General features: G+C 43.4%; 1 protein-coding gene across 2 annotated transcripts; it reads left to right on the plus strand.

The window, feature by feature from the left end:
• The first annotated feature begins 3,423 nt into the window (after nt 1-3,423).
• olig2 (oligodendrocyte lineage transcription factor 2) lies at nt 3,424-5,297 on the plus strand. Of its 2 annotated transcripts, none has more exons than XM_055032033.1 (2): nt 3,424-3,528; nt 3,934-5,297. In XM_055032033.1, exons 1-2 carry the CDS (start codon nt 3,434-3,436, stop codon nt 4,763-4,765), a joined length of 927 nt encoding a protein of 308 aa, XP_054888008.1. In that variant the 5' UTR covers nt 3,424-3,433; the 3' UTR covers nt 4,766-5,297. The 2 variants fall into 2 exon arrangements, with proteins under 2 accessions (XP_054888008.1, XP_054888007.1); XM_055032032.1 differs by having other exon boundaries at nt 3,425-3,524; nt 3,922-5,297.
• The last annotated feature ends 11,587 nt before the right edge of the window (nt 5,298-16,884 follow it).

The raw sequence follows: 16,884 nt of genomic DNA on the forward strand, positions 1-16,884 counted from the left end.
TCATATTTATACTTAAACATGTCACACGTTTAAGCAGCAACAGGTCAGACCAAGGCATAAGTGAGCCAAGCTGCTGCTTTGCACCTAGAGGCCAGTAGGGGGCTCCCAAGAACTTCTTGCATGGAAAACAAGTACAAAGTTTCACATTTGCACTCATGTTTACAAAGAGTGAGACTATCTTTAGTTTGCTTGAAAGCTTCATGAACAGAAGTTTGAGTTTTATTTTTGGTTTTATTCTTCCAAATTTGACCTTTGAACAGGGGCGTATCTAGAAAAATATCTATAGAGATAAATAAAAATTGTTTAAAAAATTATATATATAATATATAATATATATATATATATATATATATATATATATATATATATATATATATAATATAATGTATAAATTCCCACATTAGCTTACGCAGACCTATCATTGGACTTCATTTACGTGTTGCAAAATATTGTTTCAAAATGAGTTTCATGTAGCACTGAAAATTAAATATAATTTCTTAAAGCACTATAGTTAATTACTTTTAGGTCAATCAAAACTAATTAACTATAGTGTTGATTGATAGGCGCTGTCCAATCCAGTAAAACCTACGAGTCGCAATGTGATGAATTGTGTCCAGAAAACCATTCTATTCCAATGTAGGATGAAATCTGTCACGAAAATATTGGTGGTGCCATCGTTTGTTATCAGATATATTTCTTAAATGCAATTTAAAATAAAGCTGAGAAAACTGATGTTTGCCACATAAATACATAAAATCTACAAACAGTTTGGTTTCTGCTAGTTCTGTCAAGACGCATGAAAGAGCAAATTTCTATTATTTTGGTCAATCGTTTTATTTTAAATATGTTGTAGGAGCCGTAGTTTGATCACTGTTATGAATATCGCCACGTTTTACAAATGGAGGTGTTTAGTCCAGTTTTTGTTGCTTGTTCAACTTTTAATGATTGCGGCGGCCGCAGCGCGCCGCAATGAAGCTGGCAAACAGGTGAAGAGCAAAACTAGACAAAACCATTTCTGTTCTGCGTTTTCTTGCTATCTGTGTGTCGGATAGACAACTCAACAAGCAAAATGAAGCAGAGATTGTGTGCAAACTTCTCAGGGGAATCAATACCAGAAACAAACACTCCCACACAATAAGTACGAAAAGACGCCAAAACAGAACATCCGGTCCGTCACATTATGCCGTCGGGCTTGATGTCTATATTGTCATTATTAAAACATTTTTGCCTGAACGCTCCGATTTGCCGTAACTATTTGTTGAATTCATTGTCGTCAGCTGGGGTGGCAACAGGGGTGACAACGCCCTCAACTGGGGTGGAAACTGGCCCCCCATGCCACCCCTGTAGATCCGCCCCTGCCTTTGAATGCATTGAGGATTTAAAAAAATGTTAAAAATGTGAGTAAAATATGCACTGGTGAATTTTTATATTACCTGTGCATCATTTATCATGTGTGACTGAGTCCCGTTTCATGCACGACTCAAATCGATCAATCAATAAATTTCCCCCCCCTCCTGACTGAGTGTGAAGGGTATGCAGAGTCGCTGCTTCCTGGTTGATCAAATGAGCGAGTCAGAAAACGAACCTTGGCTTCACCATTTTTTTATAATTTTTTTTTTACTACTATTTATTTGATAAAATTTGTGGGGTGAACAGTTTGAAGTTCAACCAAAAGCCAGCCTGTGATAAACTGAGATCATGAGCATCAATTATGATCAGAGCCGTGGAGGCAATGAAAATGTCAATATTGTTGTTCTGAAAATGATTTCACACAAATGTAATCTTTTCTTCACTGTCTGAAAAATGCTAAATGAAACATAAACTCTTTCCCATCACTTAGTGTTGGGATGATTTATTTGCACTTATTTGCAAGTGATTACATCAGTAATTTAGCGACTGGTTATATCGCCTCCTACAGACCAGTCATGGCCACTGAAACGCTTTGAATCCATTTCTACAAAGATTTATTTATTGATTTATTTTCCAGAAAGATTCCTATTTCACTTGGACAAGCCCTGGACGTGTTGACTGTGATGTGTAGCTGCCCTGCCGATCTGATGTCAGTTGGAGGCCTGACAGCAACAGGTGTGGGCGGGGCTCTGAAACTGTGAAAGAGACGCAGCTTCTCTGTCCGCCTGGAAATGCTGACGCCTGGAGGCCATCAGGTCACCTTTCACCTTTCCGATTAATGGGCCCGGGTAACCATAAATTAAATACGTGTTGGTCGAGTTATCGTCTCGATAGACTAAATTAATATCGACCCCTACTGCAAATAACGCTGCCTTTATAGGGCCAAAACTCCGGACAGTCTGCTAACTGAGAGAAAACGGTGCATAAAGCACCACATCTTCTATTTCTATGTATGTAGGAGAAGGTTTCTGAAAACACGTGCGTAAAACTCGCCGAGGCAATTAGCGCCATATCGCGCCGACTACACAATACCTGCCGCATTTGCGGGACAAAGCTGCTGTCAGGTCCAGTTAGCGCGTGTGAGAGCGGAGCTGCGGGCCCGGGGCCCTTATGTCAGTCAGAGCCAGGCTGAGCTCCCTCAGTCCCTCCTGCAGCAGCGGCCGAGGGCCACACTGCCACACAGGCACACACAGCGCCACTAATTGAAATCTCGCGGATCATAACGGTTAAAGACAGTTTTGCACACTTCATTAATTAACGTTTAAAGATGCTCCTCGACAGCAGGGCTGCCGCGGCGGCCAAACAATAAACGGAAAAGCAGCGCGTCATGCTGCTGTTCCGATCAAACGAGGTGTTGATTGGTCGATTAGAAAACAATGCATGGATAAAATCTTGCAATAGAAACAACAAAAAGCTGTTTTGATCAGGAGTCAAATTGATGAAAGACTGGTTTACATTTGAGATAAAATTAAAAAGAAATGCAAATATTAATTATTCAAGCAATTTCAATTCGCATATAATTTCATCACAAATAATTGCTATTGCTATTTCCAGTTTTCTTAATTTAGTGCTTTTCATGAGGGTCTGAGTTAATGATTTAGTCAAATAATAATAATAATAATAATAATAATAAATAATAATCAAATCTAGCCATGAAAGGCTAATGGCTGTTATTCTGCGAGTTTATTATTATTATTATTATTATTATTATTATTATTATTATTATTATTATTATTATTATTATTATTATTATTATTATTTTAACAGCAGTGGGCCATGTGTTGCCAGGAGTGTGTCAGATTTCACTCACTACTGAGGCTCTGTGTTGGTAATTACATCAGGCTGAAGCACTCTGTCGTCACCCCCCTCACCCCTCCCTCCCCTCCGTCCCCCATTCCTGCCTGCCCGGCTCTGATTGGTCGCGGGGAGGCCGCCGGGACAGAAACGGCGTTGTCCCGGTGACCCGGCCTCTGCTCGCCCCAGCCCCGCTATAAAAGCCCGCGGCCGCTCGCATGCGCGCCTGATGGGCTGTCAGATGCGACTCGGAGTAACAGGTGGATCTGACTGCGGATTCTCACCGTCATCGCGCTTGGAAAAAAAAAAAACAAATCCTGGTGGGTGTTTTATTTGACTGTATGCGTAAAACAGGCTGAGAATTATTGTGTTTTTTTTAATTGTTATTAGGCTATTATTATGATCATGTAGAGGGAGCAGTATTGATTTATTTCACGCGTACGTCCGGTGGAACGGCATGTAAATACATAAACTGAGGCCTGCACGACACGGATTGTTGCGCAGTGATTTAAATATTTCAGGATTTTAGGTTATTTCTATTTTCGTTTCAATTATATATATATATATATATATATATATATATATATATATATATATATATATATATATATATATATATATATATATATATATATATATATATATATATATATATATATATATATATATAAGAGACTGGTTTGGAGTCCAGTTACTGAAAGGTTCCTCTCTCCGCAGAGCATCGCGCAGGTCCTGGACCATGGACTCAGACACAAGCCGCGTGTCCAGCAGACCGTCCTCCCCGGAGGTGGACGACATCTTCATGTCCACCCTGAAGAAGTCCGTGCACGGCTTCTCGGGCGCCGTGTCCTCCACGCAGAGCGACTCCCCGTCGGAGATCCCCGGTCTGCGCGGCCTCTCCGCCGCCGACGAGGAGGCTCTGGCGCTGCGCATGGCGTCCAAAAAGGACCGCAAGCTGCTGTCGGAGAACGAGCTGCAGGCCATCCGCCTGAAGATCAACAGCCGAGAACGGAAGCGAATGCACGACCTGAACGTGGCCATGGACGGCCTGCGGGAGGTCATGCCCTACGCGCACGGACCGTCGGTGCGCAAGCTCTCCAAAATCGCCACCCTGCTCTTGGCGAGAAACTACATCCTGATGCTGAGCAACTCCCTGGAGGAGATGAAGCGGCTGGTCAGTGAGATCTACGGCAGCAGCGGGCACCACGGCGGCTTCCATCCGTCGACTTGTGGGACTATGACTCATGCGGGGCCCGTGCCGGGACACCCGGCGGCTTCCCACGCCTCGCACCCGGCGGTGCACCACCCGCTCCTTCCCCCGCCCGCCGTCTCCACCGCCTCCCTTTCCGCTCCCGGGATTTCCGCCGTCACGTCGGTCAGACCCCACCACGGACTCCTGAAGGCGCCCGCGGCTGGCGCGGGGCCCCTGGGCAGCAGCTTCCAGCACTGGGGCGTCGGCACCGGGATGCCCTGTCCGTGCAGCATGTGCCAAGTCCCGCCTCCGCATGTGTCCAGCATGAGCTCCGTGGCCATGCCGAGGCTGGCAAGCGACTCCAAGTGACTCTGGTCTCAGCTGAACTTTTTTGTTGTTGTTTTTCCAAATGGGGTTGTACAGACTTTGCTCCCTCATCTCCACGCATTTTATTTATCTCTGTTGCTGAATCCTCCGCATTACTGAGACCTCGAACCAATGCATTGATTTGTTTTTCCTCCTCGGGATTTTGCAGATTTTTGGAAACTAACTTAGTGTTTTATTGTAATTAATCTCAAACGTGACGGATAGTTTACGCACAGAGCTCCAAAAACCTCTAGGGCCCATCATTAGATATTCTCCCAAGTTAATGGCAACAAGTTTCTAAGTGTAAATATGTAGATGGATTATTGTCTTTAAATAGCTGCAGATGTTATATATTAGAGTCTCGTCTGTTTCCTTCCATGTTGCACCTGCTTCATTCATTTTATCCGTCTTTGTTCAACGCTTTTCTCTCCACTTGCCCGACTTAACCAACGACCACTTGTTTATTTTTTTAAATGTAAAAAAAAGAAAAAAGCAAAACAAAACAAAAAAAACATAATAAATGGAAATATTTATTTACTTATTTGGGTGGAAATTTCTCTTGTTCCGTTGGGGTTTTGAAATGTGAAAAGAAGAAGAAAAAAGTAAAGACAATTAATAAATAAATAAATGAAAAATCTTTAAAGTCTCGCTGATTTTTGTTCTTTTCTCCTCTGCCTTTTATTACTATTATGTTTTTAGTGGTTTCTTTTGCTTTTTTATTTTGAATTGCATTTCCTTATATTACCTCAATGCAAATAATGAGATTTGGAAAAAACAAAAAATTAAAAGATGGTTCATTTTTACATATGGTGTCAAAAAACTGATCTTATCAAGTCGGTAGGTAATTTAGAGTCAAATTGACTGTTATCTTAAAAGATGAATAAAAATGATTTAAAAAACTGACTTAGGAAAAATTAACAAAAACATTAGTAGTTAACTTTATCATTATTTATAAAAATAAATAAATAAAAACTGCATTTAAAAAGAGAAGAACTGTTTTAAAGTCTGAATTAGAATACGAGAAAAAGTTATGTTCCTGTATTATGTTCATATATTGTAACATATTGTTTTATTTATTAAACTCTTTGGGTCAATAAAGCTGGGTTGTTTCTTTCTCAGATCCTGATCAGGTAAACTTGTTCTGATGTGGACATTTCAATACTAAGAACAAAAGAACTTTCATGTCACAAAAAGCCTCACATCCACTAAACCCTCAAAAGGAAACCAGTTTTTTTTTCTCCTTTTGTTTTTTGTTTTCTAAGAACGTGAAAGCAGCACCCAGAGTCGTCCTCCTGACAAATTACAAAGGCGCCGAGCGCTTCTGTTGGCACAGGCAGGCCAGCAATAAGCACAGGCCGTTTGGACTTTAGGAAAATCAAGCAGCTGCAGAGCAGATTGTGCATGCTGTAGCAATATTTCTCCAAAAAGCTTTTGAAGCTGGAGCGATACGAACCGGGCCTCTGAATATTCATGCATGGATTTGTTTATACGTCTCATTATTGGAATTGAATTATTCAAAGTCCTTCGCTGCTTTTGTAGGACGTTTGAGAGAGGGAGAGAGGTCGTTCGACGAACACCGTCGAGGAGCAAAGCCTGCGACGCAAACGAGGAACCACTTCCATTTTTCACATGTCGAGTTTCAACAAACTCTGCTTTTGAAAATGAGAGCCAATGGCAGAAACTGGGCAGAAGGCAATCAGTGTGTGTTAGACCTGATCTGCAGATTGTTTACTCGTCTAGCTCATTTCACCATGTCATCAAAAAAAAAAGAAACGTACTCCAGATGACATTTATGATGGCTTTGCTTTGTGCAGGCGTTATATCCACAAGGTGGTCCGGCGATTATTTTAGTGTTCATCATGTTTCTCCTGCTGCTTTAGCCAAGATTTGAATGTTTTAACTCTTCTTGTGCTGCAAGTTTATTTTGTCTTTTTTTTATTTTACAAAATGTAAACTAAAAATATATTCTCTGGTTAATAAATCAGATAGAGACATTTGGTTTAGACAAACTCTGAAAAAGAAAACTATTCAAATGATTTTTAACAGGATTAAGGAAATCCCCACAACAAATCCAACGTCAGCTGTTGGGTGAGTTACACAAAGTATCATTATTTGAACCTCAAATCAAAATCCAGAGTTTCAATTTACAAAAGGTCAAATAGTACACAACTTGCTGTGCAGCTTAGCAGCTCTGAGATTTAGTATTTCTAGGCCTGGAACATGACACAGGAAGTAGAAACATGAGCCACTTAGAAATCAGATTTTACTTTGTAGACATCACTCTGACTTATGCTTTTGAAGATATGAGATATTAGATTGAGCTGAATTAATCTCTCATTCTGCAGATGATGTTCCCAAGACGGTCAAAACATGTCATGTTTGACCTTCAAGCTCCTGAGGACAGGCAAAACATGACACAGTGTTTATGGAAATGCACGATCTTATTTAGCCAGGAATTTTTGGGGAAACTCCCTGAAAAGAAAGAGAACAAAAACCTTTATTAAAGGCATCGGTAGAACCAATTTCTGCACTTTCCAAGTCGCAGCCTCACACATGAATGCATTTTGCTGGGATGCCAAGTAATTGTGCAAACGGAGAGCAGCCCATAATCAGGAAATGGAAGGAAATGATTCTGAAAAGTGTGGCATACATCTGCAGAACCACCTTTTGCTTTTGTTACATCTGAAACTGTTTTGCTGTTTGTCTTCTACAGCTTGACAGATCTCGTCTGAAATTTCTGCCTCCTCTTCTCTACAAAACAGATCGAACAAAGTCAGAATCGTCTTGCCAACGATTCTCAGACCATTTTAGGTCTCGACTCTGACTGGAAAGTTCTAATAATCGACAATGGATTGATCTAAATCGTTTGATTTCAGCACGCAGACCAAAAAGTTCAGTTTCGGTTTCAAAACTGAACTTTTGGCAGCGCACCCTCATCTGCACGCTTGCTATGTCCTGAACATGGTTTTTGGGAAATTGAAACCAGGATTTCTTATGGCTTTTGTCTGTCCACGTTTTGGACAGGCGAAGGACGGAAATAATTACTGAGCCCAATCACCTGATCCTCGAGGATCCGAAACTCCAGGTCTGGAGTTTCGGTGAACCTCTTGGTTGTTTCTCTGTCTGTCTTTTGGCATGTGTGACATCAGCTTTCCAATTTTCAGATAGCGCTTCTCTGAAGAAGGCTAACCAAGCTTTCCTCAGCTTTCTCCCCGACATTCCTGCTGTTTTCCTTGGTCACCATGATGCCGTTTGTTTACCGATGAACTCCGAGAAACCTCTGAAGACTTCACCCAACAGCTGTAGCCTATTTGTTGTACTTAGCTGCACGTCCATTGACCATACAACTGGCAATTGACAAAAATGGCATCAGCAAATTGACTTAATGGAAACACACCAAACAAAACGTCTCGGCAGCTTTTTCGGCTCCATCAGAGACATCTCTGTCCGCTTAACACAAGCCACGCGGTGGAGACACGTCAATCACGACTTCGATGCAACATCGAGCGAGTTTTAGACATGCAGCTCATGCTGGTCTATTGCAAGAAGAAGAAGAAGAAGAAGTAGAAGAAGAAAAAGAAGAAGAAAAGGCGTTCTGCTGGAAGTTGAAAGCAAATCTGACTGAGCTGCATCTCGTCAGCCGCGCCTGCACGCCGTGGCCGATGGCAGCCGGGTTTCCCCCCGTCCCTGAGCCTGGATTTGAATAAACAGCTCCTGACGCGCTGCTGGTGGCGGGCCGCGTCGGAGGCAGAATCTGTGACGCTTTAAATATTCATATCTCTGGACAGACGGGGAGCCATCGGCCTCGCCACTGTTGTAACTGGATTTATAAACAGCGCACAGATGTACACTCTTTCAGCTCCGCGCATCATGTCGTGTTAGCTGAAGGGATTAAAACGGGTGGTGGAATGCATCAAAGGTGGGCGGAACAACAGAAAGAGAAACTGAGTCCACGACGGAGAAAAGGAGGGATGAGAAAGAGGAGATAAACAAACAGATAAGCTGCCGGAGACAAAGGCGGGATTTAATTCGTACATGGGAATAGACGGCGCTCCGAGGTGAATGAGGGACCCCCGGAGGTCGCGCTTTCCCATGGCGCTGATGTTTACGCCAACTGTTCCTTTGTTTTAGTCTGGATCGGCATCGACACACCGAGGAACTGGAGCAGAGGATCAGTCTGTAAAGTAACAAGGGAAGATGCAGGCGTCTTCTTGCAAAACGGACAACTTTCTAGTGTCTAGTTGTTTTCTGTAAGTACACTTTGGTAAGACAGGGTATAGGTAAGGTCCTCTCCTTTAAAAAGCCTCCAACATCATAATGTCACAGCAAAGAAAACGGAAAAATTAAACTCCTAATGGTAATTAAAGAATTTGTTTTTGCAGATAAGCTGCATGAGTTGATCTCTAGGGCTGCTGTCTTCACGCTGCTTCTTCGTATAATTCTGCAACATTTGTCCTGAAACTATAAGCGCTGCCCTTCTGGGGTTTGGACAGTGGCTACTGAAGCTGAATTTTCTTATTGGTTATGTTTCTTGGCTCCGCCCACTTTTCTAAAGTCTTTCAAAAACATTTTCCAGTGGCTGAAGTTGTGCCTTCACAGAGGATCAGTTAACACTTTCATTTATTCACCCGTCTGTCAGATCTTTCAATGACCCAATCATATCAGTACTTACTCCTCATTTATAACTCTGCAAGGTTGGATCATGCAGAGAGAGTGATCTTTGACCTTTACTCTTTATACACTCTCTCGATCATTTAAACTCCTTGCTTAAGCTATCTTCTCTTTAGCTCGCCCTATGAGTTTCTGCATAATTGAGGCTTTGGGATCGACTGCGGCAGGAGAAGGTTGATTTCGAGCATGTGGAGCCATTCCTGTGTTTTGCCTCGTCCTCCTGATAAAAATCTTCAGATGTCTGAAAGAGTTTATGATGTCAGGACCTCTAAAGGGATTTCCACTGGCTTGCATGTATTTATTCCACTATGGAGGCGTTTAGTCTGTCAGCTTACATCTGTTTTACTCAGCATGTCGCCATGCCCGTGTCACAAGTTATGAATTTATTATTAAAAGCTTCCAGACAAAATTCAGAAGTGAAGGATGACTTAGAAGACCTGATTCATTTAATCTTATAAATGTACTCCAGTTAAATGTTCTCCTGTGATTTTTGGTTTGAGATTATTTTACTGGAAAAAAATAATTACATCTTTTGTCCTCATCATATGATCACTCCTTATTTCAATAATTAAAGTCTAACCATAGCTGGCATTAGTTTTTGTTTTTTAAGTTAATGCTTAAATTAAATAGTTCTCTAGTTAAAACAATGTAAACTGTTTTAAGGTTGAACATTGTGGATCACTATTCCATTGATCAAGCTTATTGAACATTACTTACATGGATTTTGTTGATTGATTATTAGTCCGATTCAATTATGTTTTTTTCAAAGTACGGCGAAAAATCTCATCTGCTTTGCTCAGAAGCGTTTCTCATTTGCTCTCGTCAGTTTGGGAACTGAGTTGAACTGATTCTTTTTCGTCGCACCAAAACAAAAATGAGTTTCCTACGCCTCCAAGCCCACCGAGTCAGACAAGGGGAGGATTAACCAGGAAACCCAAATGTCCCTTGGTGAACTCTGGAGGAGCTGCAGAGATTCAATACAAAGGTTTGTGAATAATGACCTCAAAGCCCAACTGAGGATGAAAAATGACTTTCAGAGACACTCTGCATCCAATCTGTCTGAGCTTGAGCTGCTTTGCAGACAATTAGCAAAGCTTTTGCTGTCTAGATGTGGAAAGCTGAGACGAAATGTGCAAAGTTTCAACACACATGTACACTTTAAAACATGTCTTGAGACAGGACGAAGAAAAGTGCTGGAACTCGGCCGTGTTCACAAATACAGGAGAGGACATATGCAACTCAAAGCTAAATACCTAATAAGCTCCGAGTGGCTCTCGTGTGTCTGTTTGCGGGTGTGTCTGATTGTCTATAAGGAGCAGCAGATGAACTGTTCGATTAGGTGGATCAATGTGTTTAGCAAAGGCCCGCAGGGACAAAGACAGAAGGGAGAAAGAGAAAAGGAGAGAAAAGGAAAACGAAAGAAACAAAGCAGGAGGGCAGAAGATCCATTCAGGGCGGGTTTTCTTTTTCTTTTTTTGTGGCAGAAGAATCGTCCCCCGGTGGCTTTGAAAGGAGGGATAATCCTGTCAAGTAAGCGGACCTTTGGATATTCATGACCGGCCGAGCGGCTCGGCGGACTGAAGAAGGACACAGTCAGGACGGGATTAGACATCAAAGTGGAAGCAAGGAGCACCGGACTGGGCCTAGAATCAGCAGAGAACACGGGGGTCTCAGAGGGGCGCAGCGGGGACCGGTTGTCTGGGGTGTGGACAGGACTTTCAAAGTCTCAGAGACGAGGACCTCCTAAACGCTATCCAGATGAGTGACGTGGCTTGGTACGTGCACCTGTCCCCGACGCATGCGGACCCGTCAGATTTTGTGAAAACAATCTCTCCTAATAGTCAATCTCTGGACCGCCGAGCAGCTGAGAGTTGCCGATAGCATCGTCTCATTGGCTCCCCACTTTTTATGAACGCTCCAATAGAGCATCAAGCACCCACGCGGGGAAACCTGCTCTGCAAGTCAAAGGCCTGCAAAAGGACCAGAGAGAGAGAGGTTCCTGTTTTCAGCGGAAGTCCAAACTTTTTTTGAGTGACAAAGAATCGCCTGTGTCATTTGCAAATTTGGTGTTTCTGTTCTAACGCCGGCATACGGTTGGAAATCGGACGTGAATTGGAGCAAGAATGGTGTGATTTCCTCGACAGGAGTCAAGCCGCCATGAGACACTTTTATAACTATGACCTCAATTTGTCAAGTCAGTGAGGCCTGCTATCGTGTTGCTCTGGAACATATGCCAGCTCTCCGAGTTGTTGCTTCCCTGGGGTCCCCTGTTTCACAAATCAAATTAACTCTGCACTCAGAGTGGCGGATTCACACACAATGAAATCAGACTAAATATTACACACATTTTTACCCAGACACCCACTGTTTCATCGTTGGTGTCATTGTCGGAGGCCGCTTCCGAGTGCGATCAGCGTGGAGGCTGAAACTGTCGGATTCCCTTGGCGGTAGGGAGGGATTTCAATGTTCTGAGGGTCCATGAAGAGAAGGAGCCCAGCAGGAAGTGACTGAGCCGAGGAGGCAGAGGTAGTGAGGCAAAGAGGGAGCCGTCTTACAGGAGGTAGATGGAGGGCAATTTCGTATGCTGACAGATGCGTCCATCAAATGCTCGAAAGAATCATCTTCCACCGCCTCCATCTGCCAGTTTGGTTTGTTCAGATGTTTCCCAACAAAGGAAACTTTGACATTCTGACATGATTGTTGGGTTGCAAAGGTTCAACGCAAAATGACACGTCCTCTCTGGAAGGGGTTGCGAGAAGCTGTAAAGTTGAAAAGCATTAATGTGAAACTTTGTAATTAGAAATATGCAGAAATGAACAATCTGAGCATATTTAGAAACAAACAAGACAAAAGAAATCCTTAAAATCTTTGGTGGAGATGTTAAACTTTGACACGCTAGAAAGGTTTAGAGTGAAATCCACGTTAATGAAACTTCCATCGATTCAGTCTTTGTCTTCTTCAATCACAGCACACCACAGAGAAACAATCAACCAGTAGGAACCTTTTCCGATAGACTTGCGCCTTTCCGGTCAGCTGGGACATGTGACCTCTCCTCTGTGACCTTTCCTGCCACTCCTTATGGTTTCCAAGCTAGTAGAGCACAAAATGTCCCTGAAGAGCAGCAGTGATTAGTCCTCAGAACAACAACATTACCAACATTAAAGCTACACGATCTGTGTCTCACGCTTTCTTTCATTTTAGCAGATTTTATGTTCAAGACTTGAACAATTTAATCAATGGTAAAAATGAGCAATTTAGTGAAAGAGGCTGAGTTGAAGAACGATCCTGCACTTCCAACCTGACCAAAGAGGCACCAATCGATTGATTTCTTATCTCTGGTTTGTGAACTACTAATAACAACTCTGTTTTTTTGTTTGTTTGTTTTTTGTTTTGTTTAGGAATTACATACATCACGATTTAAAATTAGCATTAAAATTTTTATCTCTTCTGTCACTTTTAAGTTCCAGTGTGAGAGACCACACATCGTAAAAAAGACGTTAGGTAGTCAAAAACAAAAGGATTATTGAGTTGACATTTTAAACTGCCGTTAGCATTTGTTATTAGCATGCGTTATGGTTTGCATTGCTATTACAGCCTCTGTATGCTCCTCAGGTGAAGCTAACTCTCAGGTTCCCAAGTCCACCACGTTATGTAACAGACGCTGAAAGATTAAATAGTTAAAACAGAGGAACTTTGCTTTTGCAGGCACTGACTTCCTGTTACCTGTTGATAGTCTTGCTCTCTCTCGCTGACTTACAGCCAGAACGAACTGCAGAAATGTCAAAATGGAAGACAAACGCAAAGTTTCCTTTCCAGTAGATTCCTGCGTCTCTGTGCTTCCTCTGACTTTATTCAAAGACTTTACAGATGCAGCAGTTAACTTGAAGTGTTCTTCACTCAGTAACAACGGCGAAGAGTGTTTCTCATCTCAACCTGGCAGCACCTGTGTTTGCTGCATTCACTATTCGGAAGGAAATCAGAATTTTGAGAACCAGTCTGAACCGATGGTCAAGGTAGTTTTTAAGACCAACACAGTGACTATTGAGTTAAAACAAGCTGGGATTTCACTTTGAACATTGATATATATAAAAATGTTGAAGACGGTGATATGATGTTGAATCCGCAGTCCACATCTCCCCTATTTTGACTTTCCCATTTCAGAAATACTTGAACGCATCCTCATCAATCATTGTACAATCAGCCTTTTCTTTGACAGTGACTGTGGCCGAACCGCACCGCCCTACATACAGATTGCAATAACCTCTGTAAACCAAGCCCTGGCCTTGCACCACCTATAAAGCCCAAAGAGAAACATCTCAACCCAGCCCCCGCCCCACAACATTCAGACTTTACCCGTCGCACTCCTCCTCCCCCTTCAATCACTGCATCTCAAGAAGAAGAAGAAGAAGAAGTAGCTCTGTGTTTGACTTTGGACAAGGACTCCTGTTGAACTTTAGTTTCCGTGAATCCATCATTGTCATGGTTAAATGGGATCGGGGCCTTCAGGGATGCCTGGTGGGGGGACGGGTTAACTAACACCCTCCTATTAGCAGACACCCAGCAAATCCCCGGTGGCATTGTTTAGAAGATGAACATCTGCCGTAACAATGGACAGTCGCTAACTCACGGTTGTGTTTGGGATGATTTTAAATGACCACAGCGAAGGGTTGGGAAACTTTATCTCTGACTCCTCTTGTAATGACAAAAGTCTGCATAAATCTCTTAAATTATTCCGATTTGCAGCATGTGGAGCTACTGTAGGCAAAGCTCCGTCCAATGAAACGCGGAGAATGCCTAAAAGTGTCAGCAGAGCTGTTAGCGAGATGAAATATGAATGTGGTAAATGTCCATCTGTTTTTAAACAAGCGTGACCAGCTAAGCGTGTGCGGCTATTGAAAGGGAAGCATTTAGGCTCTCTTTCACAAAGGGCCCGAGGGCTAAAACCTTGCACCCCTCCTACAGTCATTATCCCTCCGCCACACTGTGATCAGCACCAAATGCCGACTATCCCAGACCGGCACTCACAAAGCATGCTGGGAGGGACAAAGGCAGACCTTCAGCCGATTGGTTCCACCTTATTAACAGCTTGTAATCTTCTCATGTCTTTGGCCGGGGCCTTGGCGAGCAGGGGCCGGCGCGAATACACGAGTGCGTCTTCTGTCTCCGCTTTGATGAGGAGCAGCTTTTTTCCGTTCTGAAAAGTCCAGCTCTGTTATATGTCCATTGTTGCCGCTGCACCTGTTTGACACATTGAGCAAATCAGTCACTGGCAACTGTTAATTTCTCATTACGCTCTCTTTGCACGCTGCAAACAGGAGACGGTTTGGGATGTGAAAGCCTGCAGCAGGTGCAGCCCCTCGTTTACCGCCTTGGCTCGCTCTGTCCAAAAATGATTTGAACTTTCCTGGTGGACAATTCGTTTGGCAAAACCATCCACAGCCCTCAACGTTTTCACATTTTCTCCTGTTTAACTTTCAGTTCATTACGTATATTTCTTAAATTTGATGTCAGATAGCCTTACTAAAAGTTGCTTAAGATGGAAAAGATTATATAGTTAAAAAAACGTGCCTTTCCATTCAAAATCTGGAAGGTATTTATGCCCCCAGAGTCATTACTTTACAGTTTCCACATTTTGCACACAAAGATATTTTTCTCCTTTGTTCAAAAGATCCAATCAGATTCTGAGACTTTGACTCTCGCAGCACAAAAAATACGCTTTGATGTCAACCGCTACAGCTGTTGCTGCTCGTTTTCAGTCATCATGCAGGAAACTCAACGTCTGGCCCATTCTCAAGTCTTTTGCATTTTCTAAAAAGTATTTTTCTTTCTTGAATAAAAACCTACATTTAGATCCATTCGTCTTCTCATGCAGTCTCACAAATGGAGCACACCCACGTGACGTTAACGACGATTCTTCCACTGTTTTTCACAATATGGTTGCAAAGATGTTTTCACCACACAGTTTGTTTCACATGAGGGCCAGACGATGCATCTTCAGATGCATTCCCTACATGGCGTATGGCAGCCTCTATGCAGAATGTCTTATGCATTCATTGATTTCCAAAATGCGACTTCGGAGATCAGAGACAGTTCAATGCGTTTTACTAACTTGATAATATCTGATGGTTGCTCCATATCTTTAGGGGTGTAACAAGCTAAAAAGGGACTGAAAACCAAGCCCTGCCACATTTTTAAGATAATTATTGGGGGGAAAATGGTAAAACTACATGTCATTTTCTTCCAATATAAAACCAATTTTAAATTTGTGGTTAATAAGTGAAAAGGTTTGAGGAAAATGTGAACTTTTGCAAGGCCACTGTGAACTGATGACCATTAATGAAGTTGATGTTTGATCCCCAGGACAGCCAATGAACAGACAAAAACAACAACAGGAGCAAGCGTGGCATCACTTGCTGTGTGTTTTTCCCCCGCGGTGCAGGCGATCGATTGACCCAGGAGTTTGGCTGAGGTGTCTTCCTGCTTGCCAGCCACAGGAAACAGCTCCACACAGATGAGGCATTTAGCTCCCAGGTGCGGACCCCTCTCTGGACGGCCTTGCCCAGACGGACGACACTTCTTCCACCACAAAGACACTAGTCTTCCTCCTGCCCTGGAGCCACCGGTGCTCCAGCCCGGGTCCAGCCTCATCAAAAGAAGCTGCGAGCTGGAGGCGGATATGCCCCCAAATCAAGCTTTCCTTTCCTTGTGAGTGGCAGAGCAAACGTGGGGGAGGTGCTCCATTCTGGGGGGACACCAGCTTCTTTCTTTCATTGCCCCCCCCCATACTGACTTCTGTATGTGTGGTTCCTTGCAGGTGTCCCACCCCACAACCACCGGCCTCCTTGACACAGAAACAATACTAAAATACAGTCAAGAAAGACGAAATTACCCCCAGGTTTTCTTTCACTGCTCGGTTTATTACACCCCTTTGTGCCAACGGGCACTAGAAGTCGAATTGAGCTCGCAGGCGATGCACGCAAACACCCTGAGCACGCTCGCATTCACGCATTCAACCCTGGCCGCCTGCACTCTGTTCTCCCGCAGGTGCGAGGGCCATCCGCCTGGCCCCTTTCATGGATCCCTCTCTTTCCTGTCCGTCTGCAGCCGCCCATTCAGCTTCAATCACAGCACCAGCCGGACGCCACCGACCCACTGGCGGGGAAGGGAAGCGCCTCCACGCACTGCCCGGGATGACAGGGGAGGAACAGCTGGGAGGGAAAAAAAGGGTCTTCCTCCTTCTGCTTTCATCGCGAACAACTTGCTTTCTGTTTGTGACGGTGCGGTCCCTCGCCTCGTTCCCCCAACCTTCCTTTTCTGCCCCCTCAGATGGGCTCAGACTGGGGGGAGCGCAGGGCAAGGAGAGGACGGCCAGGCTCGCTGAGCGGCGGGGTGATCCTGAGGTCTTTTTTTGTGGCTAATGAATGGCACGTTTGAGGTTTTCAGCCTTGCCT

The sequence above is a fragment of the Poeciliopsis prolifica genome, unplaced genomic scaffold (assembly GCF_027474105.1).
Source record: "Poeciliopsis prolifica strain line A6 unplaced genomic scaffold, Auburn_PproV2 SCAFFOLD007, whole genome shotgun sequence".
Lineage (NCBI taxonomy): Eukaryota > Metazoa > Chordata > Actinopteri > Cyprinodontiformes > Poeciliidae > Poeciliopsis > Poeciliopsis prolifica.

Excerpts from the sequence above, each read along its gene's own strand:
- olig2 (XM_055032033.1), top strand. The coding sequence starts at position 3,434 with ATGGGCTGTCAGATGCGACTCGGAGTAACAGGTGGATCTGACTGCGGA. Across the intron at positions 3,529-3,933 it reads AAAAAAACAAATCCTGGTGG|GTCCTGGACCATGGACTCAG; the intron begins GTGTTTTATTTG and ends AGCATCGCGCAG.